Here is a 21,471-nt window from a genome sequence, read left to right on the forward strand (position 1 = left end):
AAAATATACTGCCTTCTGCCACTTTAATAAGCTATTTAAAAGATGAATAGTTTATCGAAAGAGTTTCTGATTAACTTTCTGTCAGCTAACTGACTAATCGACTAATCATATCAGCTCTGGCTGAAATGCTCAAGTACATTCTCTGGGATTTATGGAGAGGCATCCTGGAAACGTAGTAAATCACGAACTGAAAGTGGACACTTCATTATATAATTTCCTTTCATTGCATAACATTACATGACATTTCACATACCAATAGCCGAACCGTGAGATTAACAACATCCTTTCAAACAATCTGTATTTACAATAGCATGAAATTGGGACGTGACCACAGTCGGCAGGAAAAGGAAAATCCCACTAAAATAATATTGTAGGAAGAAATTTCTGAGGAAGGAAGGAAGGAAAGAAGGATAAAAGAACAGTGATGACAAGAACAGAGCTGAATAGAGGAGAGTGACTCACCAGCCAAAGCAGAAGAGAGCCAAGTAGAAGCCCAGCAGAGTGGCCACCACATGTCTGATGAAAGGACTGGTCTTACTGGGGTGGAGGTAGATCCGAAACCACACGGCCATCAGCAGGGCGAACAGCTGACATGCCACAAAGTTAACCTGCACAGAGGGACATAAAAAACTATGTTACAGACGTATGAATCCAAAAAGACTGACAGCTCAAACTGGGCCTTTGCCAAGTTCTGGGATTAGAGCGATATTAAGACAGATGAATAAATACTGAGAAATACAGTAATAGTACGAGGAACCACACAGGTGAGGACATTACATATGGTGCACTGTGGAATGTGTAGAGATACAGAAGATATTAGCAGAACTGTGAACAAAGTAAATCCCAGATATCAGTTGCTGGAAAGTAGCATAAAACACGGCTATCCCTAAAATGTTTCCTTCACAGTCCCCTAAGGTGCAAATAGTATCACATTGCTAATTAAAATTCAATGACTGCCACAAGCAAACAGTAGTTATCCAGTGGGACATGGATTCCTATTGTTCGTATCAACAGGAATTCAGTCTTTGTAACTGGCTAGTGTCTAACTAGCTACTTACTAGTTAGTCACGAGCTAAGTAGCTCGTTAGATAGTGACTAACCAGCTGGTTACAATGTAGTCAATAGCTAACTATCTCTAGATAGTCACTAGCTAACTATCTCTAGATAGTCACTAGCTAACTATCTCTAGCTAGTCACTAGCTAACTTACTAGTCAGCTATTGACTAACAAGGTAGTTACTAGGTAGTCACTAGTTAACTGACAGGCGCCCCGAGCAGTTGGGGGTTTGGTGCCTTGCTCAAGGGCACCTCGGCAGTGCCCAAGAGGCAAACTGGCATCTCTCCAGCGACCAGTTCACACTCAGTACTTAGTCCATGCGGGGACTTGAACCGGCGACCCTCTGGTTCCCAAGCCAAGACCCTATGGACTGAGATACTGAGGTACTGCCGCCCCCAAGCACATAATATAGGCTCAACTCAACCCATTCCGCACAACGTGATTGGTTGATGCCTTTGTTCGCAGTGCGAAAGCTCGGAAAGATTTTCCTCTTTCCAAAAAAGATTACGTAGTTTTTTCGCCAAGTAATATTTACATACTGTTTAAAAATATTCATTACAAAAACAACAGTTCGAAAAAATATACTGATGTGCAAATTAATCACATGAAAAAAACACCCCCTTTTGTAACGGCCTTTAGTAATTGGACTGCTATTTACATGATTTTTATGGTTTTCACGCTAAAATGTCAACCTTTTCTATCAATACATGTATTATTGTGTTATATTTGTATATAAATTTTATTTCTGAGAAAATACACTCCGTCTGACGCGTCATAGTAAAGCTGGGTTTCATCTCCTAATGTCTCCAAATGGCCCAGCAAAGAGGCTTTACTCCAGATAATAGTGAGATAGACTGGATCCATCGAGGGGAGGACAATGGAAACCTCTCTGTTTGATTACTACCACTTTATCTCCACTCATCCTGAACCATATGGAGTAGGATGGAAAAGAGGGGCATATATATTACGTCCTATTGATCTGACTGGATCGTGTTTATCCTGTAAATTTGATTATCTTAAGGCTGTTTTGATTAAATCCCCCCATCATGACCCACCTCTCAGTCTTGTTGAATTATCACTCACTGGCATCATTACTGTAGGTAATGCACAGTGTTGTGTTTGTACATGTCTTCCAGCCCGTAAATAGTGATGACTCAGGGATGATGTTTGATGCATCTCGCTATTAAGGATCTACAGTATGTGTCCCGGGTGGCTCGGCTATTCATCACTCATCATCAAACTACACACACTCACGTACACATAAGCACAAAGTAAGAGCTTCCACATTTATTTCTCTATTCTCTGCCTTCAATCTCTCTTTACAAATGCATATACACTAGGGGGATTGGTATCACGAGAGGCCCTACGATACAATATTATCACGATACTTAAGTCACGATATGATCTTGTTGCAATTTTAAACATTTTGTGATATGCTTTAGTATTGCGATACGATATATATATATTAAGATATATTGCATTTATCACCTTTTCTCAAACTGCAAATTATGTAGTTTGTCAAAGTCTGTGTTATCTAATAAGATACCGTTTTCACTCTGTTCATCTGAGAGTTTTCATTCACATATCTTGAGGTCAGTAGTGAAGGGAACCCTTTGAAAATGGCCATGCCAGTTTTTCCTCGCCAAAATTTTGCATAAATTTGGAGCGTATTTAAATTAAATTCAAAAACAGAAAAAAAACACCCAGACATGACAAAGACACATTTATGCAGACACATGAGATGGACTGATGGAAACTACAGTGAATATGCTACAACCTCTGAAAGACAGAATAGTGACCAGATTGTTAGTCAGTAATCAACAGGTCCAATTACAAAGCCTGCAAAAGGAGACAACAGCGGGCCTTTTCACAGTCGGACAGAGCGATGCTGTATCCATTTTTCCACCACCCCTAAATTACACAAACAGACATAACACACAAGGCTAATATAAGTAATTGCTATGCAAGAGCTGTTATTCCAGTGCAATGACATCACAGCACATTTGTGGTCATACATGGTCACTGACTGTGCACTTCTTTTTTTTAAACCCTGTCTAAATTACAGAGTATTTAAAGCCTGATTTGAGACAAAATAGAAGCAGGAAATGCACAGCAGACACACGACTGACTAAGTGACTGAAAAACACATTACACTAAATACTGTAAAAGGTGAAACTCATCCACTAAGATCCCTTCATGTTTGTTTGATGTCGCGTTCACTGATGCATGTCTGAAGGCACAATGGCCCGTCCATGTATATAGGTCATGTTAACAGATCCGTCTGGCCAGTAAGCAGTGAAAGGCTACAGACACCACGAGCACCATCCATTATCTATGGATCCTGCATGATTAATGAGGGGGAGAGAGAGAGAGAGAGAGAGAGAGAGAGAGAGAGAGAGAGAGAGAGGGGGACGGATATAGCCTTAAGTATGTAGGTCCTTTAGTCTGCACGACTAACAGATTTAGCGGCAAATCATCTGCAGCATTAGCCCGAGTGTATCGTATCAGATGGCATTTGGCAGCGAATATGGAGGTTTTTGTATACATGAATACACACACCGAGACGCACAAAAAGCACAGGAGCCTCACTAACAGGAGCCAGCTTCTTTTGTTCTGTTATTGTCATGGCTGGTATTGTTCAAAAGAGGAACCCAATTGGGACTAAAAATGAGAATAATTAACAAATAATCTGGCAGGAGAACTTAAAACAAAAGGCTGTGAGCAGGTCCAGAGCGAAAAATGCAAACTAAAAGCAGAAATCTAGTAATCACTTGCCACTGTTTGCTATCAAGGTGTGTCATTTGAACTGCAAATAGTGTTTCTATGGTATCTAAAAGCAAGCACATCCAGTCATCTATTTGGCTGTTATGGATCAAAAGCAAACAACCCAACCCACCTTATGTGCCAATGAATGTTAGTGTTGATTCAGACTGGCAGCTATTTCTATCATTCACCCATGAATAATACAGTAAGCAGGCCTAGTTTTAGTCTAAATTGATTTCCTCCTCCTCATGTGAATAACTGTGTTGTGCTGATTCACTTTGGACAATCTCTACTGTAGCAAATCAGGCAAATTTTAGACCCAGGTTTAAGTGCAAATCGCCCCCCCTCGTCTTTTAAATCTAAAGGGCTAAAAATAAAATATGATGCCCTGGTAATGACAACGTGTCACATCAAATAGACCTCCTCCGGCTACCCCTCCTCATGCGAGCCTCTCTTTCAAACGGCATCTACCCGATCCACAGCTTTGGATGTCATTTCACGCTTTGATTACTTCAAGCTGCTCTCTCTTAGTGAGGAGGACATTGCTGGTTGGTTGAATGAAAAGCATGACTTGCCAGCCAGTGCGCCTGCACACAGAATGACTGACTTGCTCATTTGCAAACCAGCAAACATCCCACACTCATTACAGTCTCTGATTTATCAACGTGAGCTACAGAGGGGAAAAAAATAGCAAGTAGTGAGATGGTTACAGCATGAATCAAGCTTGCATAATCAAGCTTCCACAGCTACAAAACCAAAGACAAACATATCTTATATAGGCCAGTATGTTGTTTAAAGAATCAAAAGTAGAGCTTAGAAACTTGAGGTTGACCATGAACTAAAACTTATGTAGTTGCATTAGCCTGAGGGGACAAAAATCAGCCCCTCCCTGGTTATCAACACATGGCTTTGTAAGGAAAGAATTTCATGTGGGAGACTGGATGGGCGTGACAGAGGAGCTGTATTGTTCAAGGCAGCAGCAGAGTCGAGCTGTGGGTGAATACTTGAAAGCAGACTGTGTGGAAAAAGCTCTGACTAAGCAATTTTGCAACTGTGGATTTTAAGCTTTTCATGTAATATGAAGAATAAGGCTGCAGTAGTTTTTTTTATAGCTGCAACCTTTTGATTATGAAGCGCAAATAATAGCTATAGGTTAGAGTAAAATAGTCGGTGATCTGTAACAAAAGAAGACTCTCAAGTGCTCTTTAAAGTTGTTCCCTAGGGGTGGGACTCACCAGAGGCCCCACGATACGATATTATCACAATACTTAAGACACGACACGATCTTATTGCGATGTTAAGCATTTTGCGATATGTTGAGTATTACAATAATTGTTTGTCGACATCTCTTTTATCTGATAAGATACAGTTTTCACTATCTTGAGGTCAGAGGTCAAGGCACCCCTTTGAAAATGGCCATGCCAGCGTAATTTTAGAGCATTATTTAAGACCCTTCCCTACAAGCTAACATAACATGGTTGGTACCAATCAATTCCTTAGTTTTTTAGTTTCATATGATACCAGTATCTTCACTCCAGCTTTAAGACTGAGCCTGCTACAACCTCTGAAACAATCCGTCGGCCTGCTTAAGAGGTTAATCGTTTAGCCATTTAAATTACAATCCACATATGTCAACATTTCCATTCCCATTGCGTTTGTGCTTTAATATCAACACCACTGGTACTCATGATGACCACATATCAAAAAACTATCCCTTTTAAAACTAAATTCACACCTTGCAGTATCTCTCACCGCCCTATGTTATGTGTCAGAGTCACTGCAGCTCAGCAGAAAGTTGGAGAGATAATTGCTTTTATAGTCGATGACAGCGATTAAAACTATTCAAGGCCCATCTCAGCTACTGGGATGTGAAAGTGTTCCCAGCAACGAACACCAAAGCAACACGTCATCAGTGTTTCTGAATGAATCTAAACTCACTACATCCACGAAATGCTGTGATACAGACCGATACTGGAAATGAATGCCAGCAGTTGAGAAGGCAACTGTCAAAGTAAACACAACTGTTTCTTTCGTCGAGCAGCCGTTATATAATGAGACCACATGCTAGTCGACTTGCTACATTCCACTCACAGATGTGATTTTACACCGCAAACTGATACCATAGCATACAGGCTGTGATTTTGGTCTTACGTTAAGGATGCCTTCCACACAAATGCGAAGAATTGTGGGATCTGTAGCAGCCGCCGTCGTCTCACGGGCGCACACTGCACTTTACAGCAAAGTTGTGGTAATGTCAGATAATGCACTGCTTGACAAAAACAATATGACGTGAAAGTCTAAACAGACGATATCATTCTTGATATTCACAGGATTTCTTAATGTGTTTTTCCTCAAAACTGTCGCCAGTGTTGGGGTAGTAGTTTACTGAATGAACATTTTGCAATAGACAAGCTCCTGTGCCAGGGTGCGTTGTTTCTTCATTCATAATACATGGATCTCCTCTTCTATTATTGATTCACTCTGAAGTCAACCTTACCCAGGGGTACGGCACTCTTTTTGTTTTCAGAATGTAAGGCAGAATATCTGCGCTGTTGAACAGTTTGTAAGAGATTTCTAAGAGATACACGGAAAATGAAAAGCCATCATTTTGGATAAATACACTGCAGCAAACCCACTGAAATATGTCACTGGGAAAAAAAAAGACTACAGACTGGGAAAAGGGCTAAATTGGGGGAAGAGTTGGAGGACCAAAAACACTGAATGAATTTTAGGTGCGACAGTGTTTCAAACAATAAACTGTACATAAAGATAGACGACATGACAGCACCCCAAAAGTGAAGCCAAAACATCTGGATCGCCCCCTGGTGGCTGGCTGCAGTACAGGTCATAAATCCCGCCCCCTCCATGTTAGCGGATGGGACATGGTCCAAACGAAAAAGTAAAACGTACACATCAAAAATTTTTCCCAAAGATGGTTTCTGTCATTTTAGGTAGTTCTTATCACACTGATGTATGTTCAAGTGTTAATTTTTTTGATATTTGGTTTTAATTAGTTATTTGATGCTATAAAAAGGGGGTGAGACGTCATGATTGACAGCTGTGATTGACAGCTGTGGTTGACAGCTGCTCTGAGTGAAGTAGTCGCGCAGCCGCAGGCTCGGGAATTGTACGAGAGAGGAGATGTGACTTTAACTTTCCATAACCGTCTATGTAATATAACGTGTCAATTTGATCATAAATGTAGTTATAGAGATATTATGGTTAGTTGTTGTGTCTTTCTAGCCAAACACCTACCGTGTGGTGCTAACGTAGCAGCTGGGTGGCTCAAGGTAGCAAGATGTGGCCGTGCTCGGGTCATGATTGGCTCGGGCAGGTGTGTGGGCGGGACCTCGATACTGCAGCCCCCAATCAGACTCTGGCTCCAAATGATGTCAAAATGTCAAGATGTCAAAGTTCGCTTGGCAGAGAACAGCGACCTTTCTTTTCACATGCATTAACTAACAAACCCCACTGGCACAATATTTACTCCAAAAGCTCAAATAAACCTCTCCTAACAGACTCCGGTGAGGAGGACACAGCCTTTAGCTATACAACAAGAGCTTCTTTCCTCCCTTCCTCTCCGGCACCGTCACTTTATCGCAATACCAGACGATAGCGTCTTAGCAGATCAATCCCGTATCATTACAGTGTGTATGGATCGTGGAGACACCGGAAGGGAGACAGACAACATGCAGATGTTTTGATGGGTGGCGGGCGCCAGCCAGTGAGCGATTAGCGTTTAAGGCCAATAAGCTGTCAGGCAGGCAGTTCCTGCTGGCAGCTGTGGCACGGGGCTCAGCTCAGCTTTAAGAAGCTACATTATAGACCGACAGACAGACTGGCGGAGGGAGGAAGTCATTGTGGATGTGGTGGAAGACAGAGATAAGCCAGCTTCCTGAAGCTCATTGTTGAGTGCATGTCTCTCTGTGTGTGCGTACGTGTGCAGGAGAGTGAACATGAAGGCCCTCAGGGCTGGAGCACTGCTCATGTTTATGTCATTCTCACACCACTTTCCCATTTTTCATCCATTTTTTTCTGTTTTAGCGTTCACCTCCCATTGTTTTCCGATATTTTAAATTTAAATTTGACTAAGTTTAATATATAACTTTTCCCTCTTCGCGTTAAAATCCAACCCATCAGCTGACGATGTCACGCAGCAGCTGCAGCCAGGTTGCGAAGAAAGGAAGGAGTGATGGCGCAGGAGGGAACAGATGGATGACGAGTCATGTTTCCTCTGGGCAAGTGGGCATAGCTTCCTCTTTCCTTTTTCTATAAAAACAAGACCAAGAATCTACAGCCGGGCTCTGTGTGGCAGCTGTACGTAGGCACAGCTCACAATGACAATGCTAACACTGTTAGTGTTTAGCAGGATTAATGTTTACCATGTTCACCGTCTTAATTTACAGAGTATAGCATGCCAGCGTTTGCTAATTAGCAAGCTGACATTTGCAAATTAGCGCTAAACACAAAGTGCAGCTGAGGCTGAAGGGGATGTCATTAGCGTTGCAGTTATTTGGACAGGAACCAAAGTATAGCACAAATTAAAACGTTGACCTGATCCTTGAGATATCCTTGAGAGACTTAATATCTGGAGCAAATTTCACTGCAATCCATCCAACAGTTTTCATAACAGTTCATTCATAACCAAAATTGTCAACCTGATGGTGACACTAGAGGAAAAGTCAGGGGATCACCAAAGTCAGTAGGATACATCATCTGAGAACCATGACATTGTTTTTGTCAGTCTATCGACTGGATGTCAAGCTATGTCACTGAATAAAAGTGAAACCTGCTGGTGGCACTCGTTGAAAAGTCAGGGGAAACTGGCAATCCATCCAATAGTTGTTGGGAGATATTTCAGTCTGGACCATAATAGAGCGCTACAGGAATGAGTCCCAAAACCCTGAAATGAGTTAGTATGTTAGCACTTCCGGTTCCCTCGTCTCGAAGTCAATGGGTTTTTTGAATGAGTTTTTCGTTAGAAGCCTGAAATAAGGATGTGTGGTTAACACAAGCTTAAGAGATTTTAACGTTATATTGTACAATATAAAATTCGTCAGTAAATATTCCACTTGTGAATTTTGAAACTTTTATGTGTCTTAAAAAAGGCGTCTGCTAACAAGCGGCTAAATGAGCAGTCGTCACCTTTTGTTTTGGTGACCTAACATTAACTTTTTTACTTCTGCCGATTGCATTCACACTTCAAAAATCTTCAAAGCGGCGTTCTATTACGAAGATTATCTTGCTGAAGTATCATAAATGTTTGTTTGCCACAGAGCTTATTTTCTGCAATAATCCAAAACCCAGTGGAAAAATCCCGTTGGCTTTTTGTCGAGGGAACCCAGGGAGATGCTATCTTCCTGGTTGGCTTACAAAAATACATCATCCCTGCAGCACTCTATGGTGGCACGATTGACAGACCGACATAGCCATTCATAGAGCTATGCTGCTAGTGTGGCTCAAAACTAACAAACCTCAGGGGGGGTTCGTGAATACAAAGAGTATTAAAGTTGTGCAGCGTTTGTGTTTAAATCTATGTAAAGCCTATACAGAAGGAAAAAAAAAATAGTTGATCTCATAGTCTTAAAAGGGTCATACACATCTTAGGATTGGACTAACCTGCCTACTGACACTTTCTAACCTTTAGTAGACTGTGTGAGTCTGGAGAAAATGCAGTGCAGAAGGTTCCCATGAGACACTGAGACAGATAAACATCTCAATAAAACTGGCTTGTTGAGTCTAAACTGCTCTCTGTAGGTGCAGGACACCTTTCCCATGGGGGAGCCCTTTGCTTAGGTAATGACTTCCACTCCTTCAATGAGCACACACATACACCCACCACACTACCGGGGGCAATATCACTTTTCATATATAGTACTCCTCTCTTCTCTTCCCTGTGCATGGTCCACGTTTAGCACCCAGAGACTAAAATAGTTCCTTTTGCAAAGAGCAGCATGTGGCTCCCCATCCAAGCCTTACACACTGGGTGCCTAGTGGCTGTGCGTGTGTGCCTGCATCTGTTTGTGTGTGTCTGCACAAAGTGGGAGATAAATTTAGACGGTCATTAGCATAAAACCCTTTTTTTCCATGTCATTAAGTCACTACCTCTCCTTCCCTCCCACTCCTCCCCCCCCCCACCCTCCACCGTGCACACAGCCCATGTGACGCTATAGTCCTGTTCTGCACAGTCTCATTTTGTTTCCATCAGCTGTAGTCCACAATGACTCATGCAAATTCACGGCCGGGCGCTGAGCGGAGGGAGGGACTCGAAGCCTTTGAGTTAAACTCAACTCGTGTCACAGCGAGAAGTGGCTGAGGAGCATATATAGTACACTATATATACTGTCCTGATCCTCCTTAGAGGGTAGTCTTAGCTTCTACAGAAACACCCTGTTTCAGCAGTTTTCATGTGAGGTGAGCGCCGGAGAAGGCATTGATGTCTAATTCCTGCAGAGGATTAAAAACAGCTGATGATAAGAGTGTTTGCAAATGTTTGAAATAGTGTGGATAGAGCAGAGAGTGAGAAAGAGACAGAGGGAGTCAGACATAGGCTGCAAAATTAGGGTTGCAAATTAACGATTATTTTCATAGTTGATTAATCTTTTGATTATTTTCTTGATTAATCGTTGTTTGGTCTATAAAATGTCAGAAAATGGTGAAAAATGTTTCCCAAAGCCCAAGATGACGTCCTCAAATGTCTTGTTTTGTCCACAACTCAAAGATGTTCAGTTTACTGTCATAGAGGAGGAAAGAAACCAGAAAATATTCACATTTAAGAAGCTGGAATCATAATTTTTCTTAAAAAATTACTCAAACCGATTAATTGATTATCGAAATAGTTGGTGATTAATTTAATAGTTGACAACTAATCGATTAATTGTTGCAGCTCTATGCAATATGTGGGGAAAGTGCTGAATATTATACAAGGACAAACTATTACTTGCACAGTTTATAAAGTAGAGCTGCGCGATATAGCCAAAATCTTCGATCACGATATAGGTCATTTCATAGCTCGATAATGATATATATCACGATATAGTATGTTTTACTGAGTATTTTCTCATTTTAAGAACTTGAAGCAAAATGAACACAACCGTTTCAAGTGAAATTATAGAGGGAAAAAAGAAATAAATATAGACCTAGCCTATATCGTGACAGAAACCATACAGAAAATTATATACAATAGATTTTTTTATATACTTTTGGCGATATATATCGTCATATTGCCCAGCCCTATTATGAAGCAATAAATTGAGTGGATAGTAGGCTTGCCATGGTAGTTGGTGTTAATGGTGTTACACAGTGGTCGGCCATACACCGATTTCATTACTTGCCCACTGGCCCCACCGTTGTTTTGCTTTTTTTATAGAAATAAAACCCATTTAGTTCATCTTTGCGTATCAGCGCCGTGTTATCAATACATAGTTGGATGACGGACGCTACAAACTCTGCAAAAGCTCAACTGGAGAGGCCAGACACTAACGCCATTAAACGGTGAAGATCAAAGTTAGCACACTACACATATTGACCGTCATCTTTACGTGTAAAATGTCCCGTGTAATCGGTAACACTGATGTTGTCACAAGTTTATTAACTGGTGGGAAAATTTCCTCACCATCACATCCCTAGTGGATAGGAGAATGTTGCGGAAAAGTCAAACTGGTACATAATGGTGCTCCATCCTCTGCCATTCAAGCCCATCCTTGGCCGGAGAGAAATGGGAGCAAACCGAATGTCTGACAGCGTTCTCCCACATGCAAACACACACACACACACTATCTGTGGTCAGACAAATACAGGGGCAATGTCATTTGATTACTTTAGTCTTGGCCAATAAATGTGGTACAATTGGTCATGGCTTCCACAAACAAACTGACTTCTGTGTGTGCTCAGCGCAACTAGATCATGCTGACGGTAACGGAACAACAGTATTCTCGTTCTTAGCACCAACTCAACAAAGCCTTGACTTGTTTAGTACCACAGGCGGCGGTGCCCCCTCTGACCACAAACACACACACACACACACACACACACACATACAGAAATCAAAGAAAGGAAAGTTTGACAGTTCTTCACCTCAAGTCACGCGCCTGTCAACTAAATAACTGTTGATGCATGACGATTGTGGAACAAGGGCTTTAAGTATATGGCGATGCCCATGTTTAAGAAAATTGAATGATGGGTAGGTTGGAATTGTTTTGTGTTTAGGCAGAGGCCGCCACAGATTTACTACAATCACAAAAAGGCTAAATATGTGGTTGTGTTGATGCTAGCAATCATGAGAAAAGCGCCACACAGATAAGAGCAGCACAAAGGAAGCATGCACTGATGCACAAACACACACACGCACAGTGTTAAAGCCTGCAGTGTGGCACTCTCCCCTCTCTGAGCTGATCCCAGTCAGGCTCTACGGTCGGTCAGGCCGGCTATTAATAGCCAAACAATCAGCCATTCCCCACAAGGTATCCAGCAGCACTGGGCCAGAACCACGCTCACAATGTGTGTCGGCTTTCTTGAAACACGTGAACCCGACTCAAGCAAAGATCACGGGGCTGCTTTTGGTCAGAAATGCCATCTGTGCTCGGAGCAGAGCGTCCCGGTGCCAAACGGGGAAAGTGCAGGCGATGAAATAATGTTATCACAGCTGGATGCGTTTACACAGTGATGAGTGACCTTGGCTTGATGCACTCGTGCGTATGTACGTACAGTATGTTACCGTGTCACTGCAAAAAATGAACGCAGAGCAACAGCAGTACAGAAGGGAGGAAAGAACATCTTGTATACAGAAAAAGTCCTGTTTGGGCTTTGCAGACTTAGGGTGTCTGTGTACCCTTGAGTGTATTTCCTTTTATTTTCTCCTACTGTCCCTTTGCTGTTCATTTCTCAACGAGATTTGTTTGACACCTCTTGTGCCTTTCGATACCTGAAACTCCTAGCAAACACCTGCCAGCTATATCACTTATACAAGCGATTTACTGGCACCATTACAGAGAGACAGACAAACAGAGAGAGGGAGATATTTTTAAGAAATAGTCTACAGTATGTCCAAATGAAAGATGCTCCACAATGACAAAGTATTTTGCAGCAGATAAAATAATAAATCCATTAAAATACTGCTTACTGATTACGTCATCTTATATTTATGCTGCACACTTCTTCCACTGTGCTGAATAATGTGAATGCATAAAAATAAAAGCAAGGAGCATTGTTTGATAGCCTTCTTTGATATGCACATAACGGATAAGCAAACAACTGCCAGCGGTACAGCCGTTTGATTTATAATATGCCTTGCACAGAGAGACACACAGGTAGAGATGGTTTTGTAAGTATTCTTTGGAAATTTGGCCGTATTTTGGAGCGAATCCAGACTTGCCAGAGGACACTGCTGCGGTTTTCATACATCAGTGAGAAAGAATGACAACATCGTCCAGCAGTGTATGCGAGCGTAAAAAAGAGGGTCACTGGATACCTACAGCAGCCAGGTAGAAAATATCTACTCATGCAGGTCTCGTGTGTCCTGGATTGTGCCCAGCTATAGGTCAGTATATTGTATGTTCACCACGTAACAAATACGCAGATAACCAAAGAAGTAACATGGGACCAAAGCAGGGTGAAGACATCACCAATTGCCCAAGGCTCTTTATTCCCCTGCAAATTCTTTGCTGCGGTTACTAATGAACAATATTTAACAGACAAATCCTAGCAGATTTTTAACAAGCCACAAAGAATAGACCTGAACATGCTGCGTCAAGTTGATGATTGTGAATGAAAGGTGGAAAACGACTTAATGATTAAGTCAAGTTCTTACTAGTTAGTCTTGAGAGTTGTGTCCCTTTTGCAAAGTACAACATGTCTTCATTGCGGTCGTCCGTTGTTCGTCAAGGATTTCTTAATGTATGCTTTGTTGAACATGTGTGCCTGTATCTCAACATGATGTAACTCTATGTTCTGAGTGAGAGCGTTCATAACAAAAAACAACAGTTCGGAAAAATATATTGAAGTGCAAATTAATCACACGAAGAAAAAGAAAACGCCCCCGGTGTGTAAAAGGCCTTTCACCAAACAAAAATGAAATCAGGAATGCATAATACTTTTGTAAGTATCCATTTTAAAACATAGTTATATGGTGGACTTCCATGCTGGGATGGTAGTGGTAGTGGATGTGGTGTGAGAGGCCAATTGCAGACAAAAGGCAGCGAGTCAGAGTCGTCTCAAATTCTTGACCAAGGGCAAAATTACTGGCCTACATGCTCGGCTCACCAAGCCAGCCGGGACTCTAGCCAGCAACATCTGAGACAGCCTAGCTCTAACCAAACTTTAACCACCACCCTCATGTTGTCTGGACATGGGGCCACAGCTGAAGCTCCTTAACATGGAATATACAAAGACTTCACGGCTTCAGTAAACTAAAATAAAACTAAAGCTTTGAGACTGTTCAGCCTCGAATAAAGAAGTAGTACAACTTGTTGTGATCTCTAAAACATCATCTGAAACCAAAGCTGATCTCACTTCTTTTATTCTCTCACTGTTTGTAGCTGATAGTCTGCACATTATATGAATGGCAAACTTAAGGTGCACACTCTCTAAAGTGGTGAGGAAAAACTACACAGTCTAAAAGGGATTAGTGGAAGAATGGTAGGGTGAAGAAGCCAAACTGCCTACTTTCAACTTTTTACATAAAAATGCGAATCAATCACAGCAGAATAATTTGTCTTCTTCTCTACTGGGCTTCATTCCTGTCATTCTGTGGTCTAAAAGACAGAGGTAAGAACTCCCAACAAAAATATAAAGCATCATTAATGAATACTGAGCACCCTTGGGAACTATTAGAGTGCATTCACTTACATCCACAAGAGCTTGTCGGATTTGACAGAGCGGCCTTTTCACCCAGTAGTGCAGCACATTAGTAGCTCTCAAACAACTGCCTGTTTGTAACTTTTAGAGAAAACTTGCAAGTCATGGGGCCGGGGCTGTCACTGGGTTAAAATATCTAATCGCAGTTAATCGCATGATTGGGGACATTCGTAGTATCTAATACTCATATCAACATGGGAGTGGACAAATATGCTTGCTTTGTGCAAATAGATTTCGTAATAGAAATCGATTCACACAAGGATTTCGAATGAAGCTTTGAATGTCTGTTGTCATTTTATGATGTCACAACCCTGGAAAAAATGGAAACAATATGATTTTGTGTTAATGTGGTTGTATAAATTAATTTACAGTGCTGTTAGATGCAGCTAGACCGCACCGTTAATACAGGTGCATGCCTCCCTTTGTGTTTTTGAAAGGCTAAACTCCAACAAATATGGCTGGAAGCAAAATTTTGTTAGTTGTGAATTTTGGAAACAATTGCATCTATCTTTTTTCAATTCATTTTGACTTTTGGACAATTAGAACAAGCGCCACAGTGGAAGGTGGACTTTGCCCCCAATATTTCTGTAAGTTATTAATAATTTCAATGTTATAAATGAAGCTTCAAAGCTTCAAACAATTTGGTACAGCCCTAGTTCAATGTTCCACTGTTTTGCTACTTGCATAAAGTGGTTGAGTTGTAGTCTCTCCCAACTCCCCCGTTACTTTTGCTTTCTTCGATACGGTGGTGTCTCTCAAAGGCAATTCACATGTGCAGTTGTTGGATGCAATCTGATTATTTCACGCAGATCTGCGTTAATGCATCAAAGAAAATAGTGCCGTATTATCGCTATTATCGTGTTAACTTTGACGGCCCTACATGAGACAAAAGAAGATAGACAAATAGCACAATATCTGGACCCCCAATCCTCAACAAAGCAAACATGCCATATCCCACTGGAAGCCCTAATTCTGCCCTACATCCCATCTAAAGGTCAGTACTACTGGAGCGTTACTGGAGGCGTGTTATCTGCTCATTAGCTCAGTCAGGATCGGTGACTTTTGTAACAATAGTTTGTGTGTAGAGGGGGAAACGGCATCGACTCCAAAGTAGAAACTATTCCCAGCGTTGGCAACCACCAGATGAAAAAAGAAAGCAGTCAGTTGCTATGATACAGCACCGAATATGCAAAAGTCCTCAATGGTGTGCTAAGAGTGAGGAGACAACCTTTAAACAGCAGATGACTTTGTACTCTGGCAAGAATCTGCAGCCAAATACTCAGTTGTAAGTGTTGATCTACAGTGGAGCGTGCAGGCTTTATAAAGACTGTGCAATTCACTGTAAAAATCTGCTCAAAATCCAGTACTCAAAACTACACAATGATGCTCAAGTATCAGAATTGAACACAGCACGAAGGGCAGGTTGTCTGTAATGTTACAAAAGACTGTAATAATGCTAGGGTAATGTTACATAAGCATGTTAAGCAACTGACTGAAGCGGGCTGGGTGAATGTTCTGTGGTTATTCGACTACGGTGTTGCTCGGATATGTCACGACTGACCGCATCAACTTCCCTAACAGGCCACTGGAAGACGTTTCGTCTGAAGCCGTGTCTCATTTCATGAGCACGATTTACAGCCAGCAAAAGGAGTTAACAACATGTGGTAGCACATTACAAGATGTAGTTTGTTTTTGATGGTGCTTGTTCCAAATCATGCACAGTATTTTTTGGTCTCTCTCGCTATTTCACACCTCACAAGAGAGAACGAGTGCATCAGTAATACTGAAACAACTTCATCGAGTCGTTACTTCACTGTGGTTGCTTTCTATATCAAAAATAGAAGTGTAACTCAGAAAAACTGAAGTAGCAGACACGCACACATGGGTGATGGAAACTTCTGAAATTTCATTGACCAGACACAAGAAACGAGAAAACGACTCATACTTTCGTATTCAGTGCGGCAGCACTGGGTCTAACCTGTGTAAGGGCAGCAGCAGAAAGTTTGCTGAGCGAAAAGCAAACTTAGAAAGTTTGCTCAGCAAACACAAGGAAAAACGTAACCACCAGAAAATGGAAGAAACCTCAGGAAGAGCAACAGAGGAGGGATCCCTCTCCCAGGACGGACAGACAGACGTGTGTACAGAGTAACGACATAATTAAATTACAACATTTGACATATGACAAAATTGATACATATGATGTGAACATATAAGAAAAGATGGATCCAGGAGGATGTCAAGCAGCTTTTGGGTGTCACCAAACAGTCTGAGCAACACAACCTCCTCTCCACCATGTAACCTAGCTAGAAGCAGATAAGCTACCTACAACACACACAAGAAGCAATCTCGAGCACATCATTCACACAGATAGGAGACAAACAAACATACAAAGAGAGATAATATGTGCGGCAGCAGTGGGTGTCTCTCTGTGGTTGTTTTTGTGTGTGTTTGAGGACGCATGAGACGTAGCGTAGAGCTTGTGGCGGGCGTTGCCACCTCACATTTTTCATATGTGAACACCAAACAATGTAAATGATATACAGTATATTCCATGACGCATTTAACGTAATAATTAGATGTGTGATGATAAGTTTCTCTGCTGTCCCAGACACTGTATCTTTGTGTCCCCGGGACATCCTTAATTTCGAGCGCTGGGGCCTGCCCAATAAGTATATGTATACTCCTGATTTGTCCCATGTCAAACCTGACTTGAATCAGTCCTGAAACAGCATCTGATCAAGTCTTCACTCAACTGATTTTATTTTCCCTTTCATTGTGTTTTCAAATGTTTTTAAATTTGAAACCACCATGAACTTCATTACAACTTCTATACAAGTCAACTTGCCTTGCATTTTTGATGATCTCATTTTTATCGCTTAGACTATAGAGACAACTTGTGTACAAATTTTAATTGAGTGGTATACCGCTTTAAGCACGGATTATATAGCCGTCTGTGGCACAGGTGACCAGCTTCAAGGGAATCGATGGCAGGAGGCCCTGAGGAGTACACGTTGCGAATCAATTCCGCAATTTAGTGGCCGAACTTTTCAGATGACAGCGCAACTTGTAGTTAGGGATGATCAATATTCAACATTGACTATTTATTGGAGCGTGAAAAGCGAGGTGACAGAGGCTTGGTGAACGTGTCAGCGTCTATCTGTTCCTGTGAAGGTGAATCAGCTGAACGCCCTTACTGACTTACCTCAAAGGAATCACAAGTGACAGTGCAAAGTCACACTAATAAATATTCATGTCCTCTCATTTATATTGGATGCATCTCCTTCATCCCATTGGACTCCTGGCCACGCACAGTGAATGAACCAGAGGAGAGCAGCTGTTTCACATAAGAGTTTTGTAGAGAAATTAAAGACCTCAGTCCCATAATAACATAGACACTGGTGGCCTGAAATTGAACATTAGGGGTGGGGGAAATGTTTTCAAAGCACCGCCCGAAGATACTGGTATCATATGAAACTAGAAAACCGAACCGATTGGTACCAACCATGTCATGTTAGCTTGTCAGGCTGAGTGCTAAGTAACGCTCCAAAGTTAAACTCAATTTTGGCGAGGACAAACTGGCATGGCCATTTTCAAAAGGGGTCTCTCGACCTCTGACCTCAAGATATGTGAATGAAAACTGAACAGAGTGAAAACGGTATCTTAGTAGATAACACAGATGTTGACAAACTGCATAATTTGTTAAGTTGAAAAGAGGTAATAAATCGCAATATATCTCAATGTATTATGGCAATATGTTTAAAATCGCAATGAAATCGTGACTTAAGTATCATGAAAATATCGTATCGTGGTGCCTCTGGTGATTCCCACCCCTACTGAACATAATAGCTTGGACATTTCAGACTATAAAATGCCTAATCATTATCAAAGTAAGAAATACAAACATGGACTGTGATGGCCCCATCATACCCAGAGGCAAATCGTCAAGGCTGAGCTTGCTTGTTAGCGTTTATCTACAATCAACATCAGATATGTCCAGTTGCTTGGCCTGTTCTGATATGTTCCGTGCCGACTACGCGCTGCCCCATGCAAACATTAAACTGGTCCTCTAAGCCGAGGAGTGCAGGCTCTCTTAGCACAGAAACCAAATCCACCCTCATAACACCACACCATTACCAACGGAACTAATGAGTTAGTAAGCTGAGTCATGTGGACATCCACTTTTGAGGCAGCGCAGAGCACTTCAGAGTGAAGAGGGATGACAGATGCACAGATTTCCCCGTCTATCTATATCTGCAGCATGACAGCCCGTCTGTGTTTTGTTCGATCACAAGAGATAAAGCACCGCAGACGATACAGAAACCAATACTTTTTTTTCCATAATGCTAATAACATAACACAGGCATTTTATTGATGCTTTTAGTATAATGGTTTTGACTGCATTTATTAGTCGTAGAAAATGAACCCACACCCATGGCATTCATCATCATGCTTTAACCCTAACAAGACAGGACAAGGTCATGGTAAAGAAGTAACATAACCTCATTCACATCCCATTGACATTTGTTATAACGCTAACTAAAGGTCGACCAACAGGGAATTTTTAAAGGTCAATATGATAGCGATAGTTTGGAGCACGAAAAACCTGCCAATCAATCTATACTAATATTATGTAATGAACCATAATCAGTCAATATAGAATATTTATATTTATACAAGATAACTTATTTACAAATAATAGTATTATTTTCATTATTATGACTGTTTTTCAGTTATTATTATTATTTTTTATTATTTTTAATATTTATATATTTTTTTTATTTTTATTATTCACTATTTATTTATTTATTTATTTTATTTTACTTTTTAAAAATTATGTATTTATTTTCTTATTTTTTAAGACTCTTCTCGTGTCTTTTGACATTATGTTTGTTTTGAATGTTAATATGGAAAAATGTGTTTTGCTACCTTGGGAAAAATTAAGCTTCACAATAAAAAACATTTGAAAAAACAAGATAATTCATTACACAACGCTATTTGTGCTGGATAAACATGTGAATTAGTACTGTGTATTGGCAAGAATCTAATGATATGATACGTATCATGATGCAGGGGTTACGATTCAAAATATTGCGATATATTGCAATTTTTTTCATCTAATTTTAAGAAAATTGTCATAGTATAAACAACACACCGGCATATGCATAAAATCTGAGTATTAATAGTATACTTTTATGCACTTGCATGATCATTAAAGTGTTTTTGAGAATCGATACAGTATCAGAAAACATAATATCGCGATACTCTATATTTGAGATATTTTCTTACACCTCTACTGTGGTTTGAACCTTCTTACAGTATCACTGTGACTCTTCTTCCCTGATCGATTCTTCTCTTTCTCTGGATTAAATGTCACACAGACAAGCCTCATTAAACACATGATCATAAAGTCTAAGCCACCTTCACGGAGATCTGCCTGTTTGTAACCATTACTGCGTCGCCTGTTGTCAACCGCCCAGTAATGTTAACAACATAGCCAAGTCTTTCCATATTCCCCCGGAGGAATCGCACATGCTTGTGTTGATTGTGCACCATAATAATGGCAGCAGCCAGCAGCGCTCCATTAAGAGAGAGCCAGGGGGAAAGAAATCAATTGGATGGCATAAGACTCCCCAGAGAGAGACAATTAAAGACAAAGGGGAGGTGGAGAAACTCTGACGAGACCCCGAGGGTTTAAAAGTAAGACCAGCGGTCCCGAGCCGGGGGCTTTGGGGACTCTGTCAGCAGCGGGGGACCTTAGAGGGAAGCCAAGTCAGGATTCTTCAGGCAAAGCTTCCCAAAACCTTACCACTGTTTAAACAAATCCACTCATTGAAAGGAAAATGTCAACATTAGCGCGACATATTCTGATTGTATTACAAAGATCCAAAGATATTAGCATCCAGTCACATGTTTACTTATTTCAAACTTTAGTTAAGCTCATTTTAAGCTCGCCATTCGGTGTGTTAGACGTGTGTCGCTGATAGCGGGGGGAATTGTCAGTGGATAAGAGGAAACCTGGGAGTCAAACCCTCGGCACTGTGTGGGCTCAGAGGCCCACACAGTACAATAGCCTGGCGGAAAATGCATCAGTAACAACAATAGGGGGCTTGTTATCGTGATAAAAGACGTGGCCGTTGACTGTGACAAACTGTGATCCAATATGTCACATAAACAGAAGGCCGATTGTACAGCGAGCCTTTCGTGACCACAGGACACACGCCTGTACGCTGCGAGCTGGTACCTAGAAGACTGCATCTTAATATCAGACATCACTGGTACATTGAAAATGATGAAGACTGCCTATTCCTCAATAGATGCATTAAAGTTCTGCTGTTGTGAGATAAAATAGCTGGAATAAATTTTTTGAGATGTGCCAGGCAGCGGACATAACACATCTCAGTATGGAGAGGTATAAATGTCAGATATAGCCAGTTAACAGAGCCACACTCTTGTCAACAATAATCAGCTGACAAGATGTTTTTAAGGTCATTGCTGACACTAAAAACATTACGTCATACTAAATCTCTACTGATCCAAGCAGTAAATATTTACCATTTATAATGCTGTCAGAGAAATAGCCCTGACAACGAAGAAAACCCTTACATTACAAGGTTTACATTAATGTCAGCATATCGGGCGTACATTGTCTAGCAAACACAACACGGTGCAGGTGGAAATTTCCACACTGTCGTGCTCCTGAGAGACATCCTGTAGAACAGCAGTGCTGTCAACCTGCTGGATTCTCAGCCTCAGGAAACTCCATCCAGTCGAACCACCTTTACCTGGAGCGTTCGACAC

The 21,471-nt window shown here is 41.2% G+C and overlaps 1 protein-coding gene across 1 annotated transcript in view; it reads right to left on the reverse strand.

Moving 5' to 3' along the window:
* mboat2a (membrane bound O-acyltransferase domain containing 2a) overlaps window positions 1–21,471 on the reverse strand; it is a 56,360-nt gene that overhangs the window by 25,783 nt on the left and 9,106 nt on the right. The window contains exon 2 of the mRNA XM_037746338.1: window positions 463–608. Coding sequence (XP_037602266.1) covers window positions 463–608 — 146 coding nt within the window. The remainder of the gene's footprint in view (window positions 1–462; window positions 609–21,471) is intronic.

The sequence above is a fragment of the Sebastes umbrosus genome, chromosome 16, assembly GCF_015220745.1.
Source record: "Sebastes umbrosus isolate fSebUmb1 chromosome 16, fSebUmb1.pri, whole genome shotgun sequence".
Classification (NCBI taxonomy): Eukaryota; Metazoa; Chordata; class Actinopteri; order Perciformes; family Sebastidae; genus Sebastes; species Sebastes umbrosus.